Raw genomic sequence first — 9,441 nt, 5'->3', positions numbered from 1 at the left:
AGGGAGGGAAGCAGGGGAAGGGAGTGAAGGGAAGGGAGGGAAGTGGAGAAGGGGAGGAAGGGAGATAACGAGGAAGGGAGAAAGGAAAAAGGAGGGAAAGGAGGAAAGGAAGGAAGGAAGGAAGGAAGGAAGGAAGGAAGAAAGGAAGGGAGAAAGGAAGGGAGAAAGGAAGGAGGGAGGGAAGGAGGGACGGAAGAAAGGAAGGAAGGAAGGGAGAAAGGAAGGAGGGAAGGAGGGAGGGAAGGAAGGAGGGAAGGAGGGAAGGAAGGAAGGAAGAGACAAGACTGCCTCCTGGACCTAGACTTTTTTTATTATATCACAAAGACCTTGATGGTTCTGAAATCAGCAGCATACTGCAAAATGGGATTCAAAAGGGAAATAATCTGAAATTTGACTATGCAGGGGGAGAATCAGTGCTATGAAAGGAGTTTCAGGACTGGACTCCCAAAGGGGATGCCTAACTGAATTCACATTCCCTCACAGAAGTTTATTGCCTCTATATAATGCCAGGTGAGAGTTAATCTTAGGAACTGTCTTTACAAAATCAGCTCCTAAACTAGGCAGTAAAAAATACTGAGGTCCTCTGGCTACACCTCTTTGAGATGCAAGGCCTGTAACTTCATTTGAGAGATTTGCCTAGGAACCTCCTGGAGTTGGAAGCTTAGGTTCAGCGCTTTCTCACACAAAACGTAGTAAGGAAAGGGACTATGATGGAAGTGGGAAAGAGGATTTTGTGTAAATAAATAATCAGTGTGACATCCAAAGAAATTAAGAGTGAAGTTCAAATCCTAATCAAGTGAAAATAATAGAGAATACATATTAATCTATACACTTACATGTACATCCTTAAATACCAGCTGTATCTATGCTCCTGTTCTCCACAGGAGACCAGCACTGGGAAAGAACATTTCCCTCCATCCTCTAGAGCTCGAAGGCTGGAGCATTTTTTAAGGTCCAAACACATCCAGCAGAAAGAGTGATCACATTCATGACAATACAGACTGTAACGTCTCTCCCAGCACAGCCCTTGCTCTTCTTCATCTCATTCCCTCGTGCTGCTTTGCTGCTTTTTCTGACACGGGTAATACACGTCACATATTCCCACCAAATATGTTACCCTTCTACTCTCTCTGGTGGATACGGCAATTCATACTTCATGGGCATGAAAACAGTGTGAAGCCCTCAGGGAAATGCTAAATGGCATTTCAATTATACCAATTACAATCTCACACCACTGGAGAAGAGTCATGGGTCTTGAATTATTACTGGACACGTGAAAAAATAATGTTGCACTATGTTTTCAGGAGTTGTACAGAAACTATTGGATAATTTATCAGAAAAATAACATAAATGAACCTGATTTTTTACAAGCTACTTGCTTGTAGCTAAAAACAATGTTTCCTTGATCAAGTCTTACCTGAGCAAGTCTTCTTATCTGGATTCAGAGTGTACCCTTCAAAGCAGTCACAGCTGTAGGATCCATCGTTACTCAGACAGATTTGTGCACAGTCGTGTCTTCCAGGTGTGCATGCGTCTATGGCTGGGGTGAACCATGTTTTAGAAAAAAAAAACCATTAATCCCTCTCAGACACTCAAGCGTTTTAAATGCTTCAACATTTATAAATAGAATTTAATTAGGATTCAAATTAGGATTCAGCCAGTGCCCTACTACTGTATTATATTATGCTGCAGACACCTGAATTCAGTTACTAATCATGTCATGGAGGAGGCAGATATCTGGACTCCAAGACATTACGATACCACATCTCAACGCGATTCTGATTTTCATCAGCAATCCTAATAGCCCTGAATACCCCCAGTAAGGATGAAGCTAAAAGACCATACTGAGGTGAGCGATAACCTGCCACGTGTCGAGGCAGAAGTTGTTTCTTGTGGTGTTAGCAGTAACTATGGTGAATCCAAATTTAACTTCATACTTTCATCCATGAGCTGAAGGCAGGCACAAAAAGCCAGGCATGGTATGCAGAAATGGTGTTAAATGGCAGAGAGATGTAAAGCCTAGTGAGAACAAAAGTAAACAAAAAAACCAAAAAAGCCAGAGCACTAGAAGATAGTGTTCTCTCTTCAGAAATTAGAAGAGTGAAAACTTCTGTGAGAAGAATGCCTATGTGCTCTGAAAGGGGGGGATGCACTTGCCAGTTATAAAATAGCCACCCTAAGGCTGGTGCTGCTCAAAACATCTGGATTTAAGAAAACAACTCCAGAGAAGTATTTGGGAAAAAAGTTTTTATAATGGCTAACTTTTCTGGGTGACAGTTGAAGAAGCTGATGTCAGTGTAAGATTGGAGTTGCTATATTGGAGATCCCTGCACAGCTTGGAAGCAGAAGCAGCAAGCTGTAAAAAAACAAAAAAAACTAAGGCTGGTGCTGCTCAAAACATCTGGATTTAAGAAAACAACTCCAGAGAAGTATTTGGGAAAAAAGTTTTTATAATGGCTAACTTTTCTGGGTGACAGTTGAAGAAGCTGATGTCAGTGTAAGATTGGAGTTGCTATATTGGAGATCCCTGCACAGCTTGGAAGCAGAAGCAGCAAGCTGTAAAAAAACCAAAAAAACCAAAAAAACCCAAAAAAAATAGAGTTTTTACAGGAGAAATGGAGAGGACAAGGGAAAATCATCAGGTTTTAAATTCTCTATGGACTAGTGGCACTCACTCTCCAATGGAGACACAGCGCTGGTGGGCATCTCTGGAATAGGTTCATCCTCTCCCAGGGAATAAGTGATGGTTATGGAGTACTATGAAGACCATAAAATGGTGGGTACGTGCCAAACTGCAGTTTTGTATTCAAGACATTTTGTAATCAACATGGGAACCAAGGGGAAACTCAATAGGTGAATTCTCATTTTAAGAGTTGATGACTGTAAGCAATGTTACAATTAGAAATAATGAAGGTAACTCACAGAAAACATGTCTGTGTCTCCATGAATTTCCTATATTAAAGTAGCCTTTAATTCTTACCTGAGCAAGTCTTCTTATCAGGATTCAGGGTGTAGCCCTCATGGCATTCACAGACATAGGAGCCGTTGTTACTCACACAGACCTGATCACACTCGTGCCTTCCAGGTGCACACACGTCCACAGCTGCAAGACACATGTTAGAGAAACAATTAATGGCTAATAAAAAGTAGTTTGGGATGGACTGCATGTTCATATTTTCAAATATATTTCAATTTGGAATCAGCTCAGAAATAGTAATGGTAACCGAAGAAATTAGAATAAGTGGTAGGAGAAAATATCTATGCAGTGACTACATCTGAAGACTTTGTTTGGCATCCGGCCCTAATGAATGGATCTGTAGGCATAATAAAAACAATGGTGATGGAGTCAAACTACTTCTCACCATTACTTGCAGCAGACTTTTATTTATTAATTATTATTATTGTTGAAGAAGATACAGAAGTTCACTGTTTCAACAGAAGTACACGAGTAGCTTCTCTAATACAATTATGGTGTTAAAAAGTGATTTTTCTTCTAGTTGAACACATTTACTGAAGGAGTAATACCTGAGCAGGTTCTCTTATCTGGGTTGAGAGTGTAGCCTTCATAGCAGTCGCAAAGGTAGGATGCGCCGTTCGCCACGCAGACCTGCTCGCAGTCGTGGGTCCCAAGTGCGCACACGTTTGCAGCTACAAAGGGCATTTACAGAAAAGGCATTTAAGTCATCCCAAAGGAAAGAAACAGTCATCAATAATTTATCCTTACAAAAGTACATCTCGCACTGTTTGCTGGATTAGTAGCAGTACGTGTCAGTGCTGTGTCACTGTCACAGAAAGTTACAGGCGTCTTCTGCATCATTCTGTAGACAGAAGAAAGAGGTCATACATGACACCAGAACAACTGCACTGAAATAACTCACCACCCGAGGTGGCAGAAAGACAAGATTGGGAAGGGGGCAACAGGGAGAGAGAGATTTTAAGCATTTAGTAACATTACACTGGAAACAAGAACTTGGCAATGGGAAGGACCTTCTGGCTTTTTGTGTCCAGCCCCTTTCTATTCCAAACCAGTTTAAGTAATCCCAAAATGTATCAGTCACTGTCTGGCAGTTTACTAGCTTGTGCTCACTGGCATACAACCTGATTTATGAATTCCTACTGCATTGTAAAAAAGCCCCATGTAAACTGAAATGCAATAGGAAGTAAAAAAATAAAATAAAATAAAATAAAATAAAATAAAATAAAATAAAATAAACAAAACAAAACAAAACTGCAACAGAAAGATTAGCAAGACCAGCAGGAGGAGAAAAATGACTCAGAGGGACTAGGATAACACGCTGTCTTCTCAGGGATGAAAAGTGTGTCTGTGTAATGATGGTCCAGAGGTATCAGCCAGCAAAGAAACCTGCCAGTACAAGATGAGCATATGAGGGCTACAGCGGCCTTCACCTATCAGGTCTAAAATGTTGAGACTGAAAGAGGATATGGAGGAGAGCTGCTACAGCAAAGTACCTTTACAGGCACGTGAACCTCCTCATAGGATACTACAGAAATAGTGTCCAAACCTCAGAGAACTGAGAAGCTGGAACTGCAGACTACAAAATGAGATCCAGTTTTCAGGGACCAGCTAATTCCCCAGCAAACAGTAAGGCTATCTCATCAGACTGAGAAAACAGAAAAAAGCGATACAAAAAGCAGCGTCGCAGATGGCAGCTGGTAGAAGTGTGTTGTGGTGCCAGGGCAGACAAAATGAGTGTTGTACCGCTGCCGCGCACTGTGTGTGCTGACAGCCTTTTCCTTCGCAGATCATCTCACTACATAGCTAATTAACTTCTGGCCACTTTTTCTGAAGTGTCTTTAGCTTTAGATTTGCTACTGCTTTGGTCACCTCAAGATGCCTCTGTTTCTCTCCACAGACTGTAAAGGAAACCTAGATACTCGCTTAAACTTAGATGATTTTTAGATGACTAATTTTCGATGAGATGAAAAAAGGAAGGGAAGAGGGAAGGTGGGAGAGAAAAAAAGGTGGAGGAAAAAAGCAGGAAGGGGGAAAGAAAGAAAAGAAAGAAAGAGGAAGAAAAGGGAAAAGGAGAAAAATGGCAAGACAAGTCTGTTACTACCCGTGATGTTATTTACATGAGTAGTTACAATGTAGATATTGACAACAAAATCAAACTCCAAAGCAATATTGGTGAGATAAGACATGAGAAGCAAGAATGTTTGAATCTTCTTATGTATTTTTCTGAATGCAAAGCAACATTTTCCATTTTCTAAAACATGGAAGATTTAGATGTCCCCTAATACAGCTGATAGAAAGCGTGTCTTGTATTTCCATTGGCAAAAACAAGCCTTAAACCAAGACAGTGTCTTTTCATTCTGCTACGCCCTTGAGAATAAGATAATTCATCTCCATGACTTATGAACAAAATCTGTGAGTGAGATTTTCAACAACTGAGAAGCTCAGACTCAAATGGTCAGATTTTTGTGGTAGGAAAGTCAAGCTTCCACTGACTTGGACACCAATTGAAGGCTATGATTTTCCATCTCCAGGATGGTCTCATGTTGAATGATGCTCTCAATGCACCAAGAACTTGATCTGAGCCAACTATTTTTCCCCTGAACATTAGTTTTCCTGTTTTCAGTTCACCCTACAAACAAATTTATTTGCCTTGGCCAAAGCAAAGAAAATCCTAATTGTGACTGTAAGTCTAGATTTTTGACCAAAAAGCAGTCTGGATCTGGAAAAGATCCAGTTTACCCACACTGTCTTACAAGACCCTCTTCGATTCATTTGGTTTGTAGGAACCTTATAGAAAAACTAGTCCCTTTACCCCACTTTTATACAAGAATCCCACAGACTCTGGCTAATTGCATGCAGGAAACTCAGAGTTACACTGGAAGTGTGCATGTGTGAGCTCCCTTTGGTTTATCCTCCAGATTAGTAGGGGCGTAATTCCTGTTTCAGCACAATAAACAGTGCGTTTACTCTAAAGAACAAGAGATTTTTCTTTGATGCTATGAAGGACTTGCTTTGGCAAGAACAGAATTGGAAAATCAGTGCTATGTCCACCTCACACATACCTGTCCAGCTAGTTGGGCACTTGTGCCCCCTTCCAGCTACCAGAGAGAGGACTGTGGTCACATCAGCAACACAACATGATGTCAAGCCAAACCCCAAGGTATTTACTATGTTAATTATTGGGCAAAGTGTCTTGTTTACAGATGGTCCAACACATTTATTTCATACCTAGAAAAAGAGGTCTATTCACTCTAAATGTGTTCAACAGGTATGGTGGCAATGTTCGGCAAGGCTCTGAAATAACGAAGTAACACATTGCAATAAAATTCCCAAGGCAATGGCTGTTATTTTAATTCTCTTACAATGTTCTTTACACCTGATTTTACCCATTCCTTGCTGGACGCTTATTTAACAAGTCATTTCCTTAGAAATTTATTTTAAAAATCTACTTCATACAAGTTTTTTTAATTGTCAAAAAGTCATCGTTTGATTTTTGTGAGTAGGGCTGTGCCATAGCTATCTATAGGTAGTTCTAAATACTCCAGATACATGGCCTTTTTTTTGTTCTGTAAATGATAGTAACAACACACGCTGGCCTAGCATCGTTAGTGGACTTCTAGCCCAAACCAAGTATACATCCAGCATTTTTCCAAGACCAGCCCTGAAAGAGCAAAGCTAATTCAATGCGTCCCACAAGTAAAAGCAAGTCGCAGAGAAACACAGAAAGGTGCACACCAAAAAAGCCCAGCAGTGCCTGCAGGGTGAAAGCCCATCCCTAGATGACCTGCCATTGCATTGGGGCACTTCATCCTGTACCAAATTTCTCAAGATAGCATACCTGTTCACCTGCCACACTGATTCTCCTACTCCGAATCTGTAAGGAGCCTTTCAGCACCACACTTCCACCCTCCTTGCTTCCCAGACAGATGGGAAAAGAAATGAGCAGACTGCACAGCTCTGGCGTGCTCTCTCAGCAAGTCCATAAATACACGTAGCCAAATGCCAGCCAGATTGCCAGGCTTTCTCTTGCACTAAATCAGACCAACTGCACAAGGAGGTTCACTGAAATCTGGTCTGATACTTGCATGGTAAGGTCACTATTCAAAATAAAAGGTCATGCCTTGGCCTCCACTGAATAAAAGGGTTGGCTTGTTTGCCCAACGGGTGGCAAAGGAAATATTTAAATGTGATACCTAACACTTCTCAAAAAGAAAAGCTTCTTTCTTAGGGAGCGGAACCACAGTAGAAGCCCAAAGGAGCCAAGTTACACTACCCTCTTGGAATGACTACCTTACCACAGAAAGTCTCTCTGAATTTGGATGTCAGCTTTTCGATCACACCGTACGTCTCCACATAAAAGACGTGTTCATCCAGCGGTTCACTGGCCATGATCCTCAGGGACTGCATGTCTGCCCGGTCTACCCCAACTGCATAGATCTCGATGCCAGCTGTGCGGGCGCTTGCTGCCACATCTTGAACCTGGTCTTGTGGCCGTCCATCTGTCACAACAATGACCACCTTGGGGATATTGAAGGTTGCTGGCCGGGTGCCCATTTCCTCAGTGAAGACTTCATCCATGGCGGTTTGGATGGCAAGGCCGGTCATTGTGCCAGCAGACAAGGGCTCAATGTGAGACACGGCCTCCTTCATAGATGCTTTGTCAAAGTAGGTCCGGAGGGGAAACTCTACCTTGACCGTGCTGGCGTAATTCATCACTGCCACACGGGTTGTTCTTTCACCAACGTCCAGAGTATCGATCATGTTGGACAAAAAGATTTTCACTTTCTCAAACTCTTCAGGTCGGACACTACGGGAACTGTCTATGATGAAGACAAGGTCTAGGGGTCGGTTCTTGCAGGCAGTGTCTGTCAGGAAGGAAGGAAGACACTTCAGTTATCTCCTACACAGGGCCGGAGCTCTCGCCCCAGGGCAGTGAGAGCTGTCACGGCAAACTACTCCTACCGGATAAATGCTGGCACTCTTGATTCATTAGGAAGAGGCTTAAAATGATAGTGAGCAACACATTAGAAATCCTTAAATATTAACTTCGACAAGTAATAAATAATTGAACACTTCTAAGCATTAAAAGATAGGTCCACAAAATGTCTAACTATCCTTGAAACAGAGGGTTGTAGTTCACATGTAACAGCCAACACAGAAGAGTAGCAATGATATATAAATACTTTTTGTTTTTATAAAGCCTGAATTCCCTTTTTATAAGCTGCAGAAATAAAATGGTGAAACAACATAGTGACCAGATCCTAACAATATTTTTTAGGCTAGTAACAATATAGATTGCTGATTAGGAATTATTTCTTCTTTGTAATTCACAATCCAAAGTATACAACAAGAAGAAATAAAGGCCAACGGGAAAAAGATGCAAATGATGCTGTGATAAAGGCTTCTTTAGAAGTTGTTACGGGTTAAAGGCTTATAAAGCAGAGAAATAAATGAACTTATTATTTATGAAGTAATTTTACATGTAAAAATGAACATTTACACAAACATTTCTAGTTTTTAAAAATCCTTACTGACATATAAATCTAAACGGAAACAGAAAAGCCACAGCTCAGTTCAGAGACAAGCATCACTTCTAGGAAGACAAAAAATAAGCAAGACAGCACTAGCAGGCAACCTAAACTATACACTCTCTGTCCTGATAGCCTGAGCTGACACTGGTGATGCTAATATCTTAGTTTATACTGTATGGATTTGTACTGCTGGTTTATGAAAAACACAACAAAAAGCAGAATATTTCTATAAAAAGAGACATTCTTCAACAGTGCTTTAAACAGCAAAATGTCAGTTGTTCAGTTTGAAGATATTCCCTGAAGAGCTGTTTTGGGAACACAACTTTCCCAGCTCCTCTCAGGTTGACTTTTACTATTCTATTCCAGTTAAAAAAAAAAAAAAATCTTCATAAGTCTGTTAAAAGTAGAGGTGCAAAGAGTACTTTTATTTTTCAATGCATTAAATTTTTTTTTCTCTTGTGCAAGTGAAAAAGGAGGGAAAAAATCAAATTGCACAGCTAGATCTTACTTCCATCAGGAATCGTGGCAGTAGTTGATTTTGCCTTTAGACACAGTAACAGACTACACGAATCTAGGATCCCACCCAGATATATTATATATATTTCTATATGCATCCCATAACTCAGCTTTTGCATAAGGATTTAGAAAAATAGCTTTGAGCTCTTTGGAAAGCTGAGAAAACATGAAGAAATGTTTCTGCATGCATGCATAGCTTAAGATATAAAAGAAAAAGATACAATGTTTGTCCTACAGAAGACCAAATCCCAGATCTGTAGGTAATTTCCTGATCTTTTCTAGATTAGGAAAAAAAAAAACCTTTTCAGCAGCCTGATCCTTCAGTGAGTCTGAAAGAGATGTTCTGAGAAATGAACACAGGCAGGGAAGAGTTATGAAGGTTTTAGAGAGTAGCAAGGCCAGCTTTTTGCATTTAAC

General features: G+C 40.7%; 1 protein-coding gene across 1 annotated transcript in view; it reads right to left on the bottom strand.

The window, feature by feature from the left end:
• The window catches only part of MATN3 (matrilin 3), a gene marked incomplete at its 5' end in the record, with an annotated part of 13,838 nt that extends 5,996 nt beyond the window's left edge, over window positions 1-7,842 (bottom strand). The window contains 4 exons of the mRNA XM_010085089.1: window positions 1,418-1,540; window positions 2,981-3,103; window positions 3,526-3,648; window positions 7,273-7,842. Of these exons, the coding sequence (XP_010083391.1) occupies window positions 1,418-1,540; window positions 2,981-3,103; window positions 3,526-3,648; window positions 7,273-7,842 (939 nt within the window). The remainder of the gene's footprint in view (window positions 1-1,417; window positions 1,541-2,980; window positions 3,104-3,525; window positions 3,649-7,272) is intronic.
• Between the last annotated feature and the right edge of the window lie 1,599 nt (window positions 7,843-9,441).

This window comes from Pterocles gutturalis, unplaced genomic scaffold (genome assembly GCF_000699245.1).
Source record: "Pterocles gutturalis isolate BGI_N339 unplaced genomic scaffold, ASM69924v1 scaffold32680, whole genome shotgun sequence".
Lineage (NCBI taxonomy): Eukaryota > Metazoa > Chordata > Aves > Pterocliformes > Pteroclidae > Pterocles > Pterocles gutturalis.
Note: the sequence above shows the minus strand (reverse complement) of the source record. Positions and strands in the feature narration are given on the sequence as shown.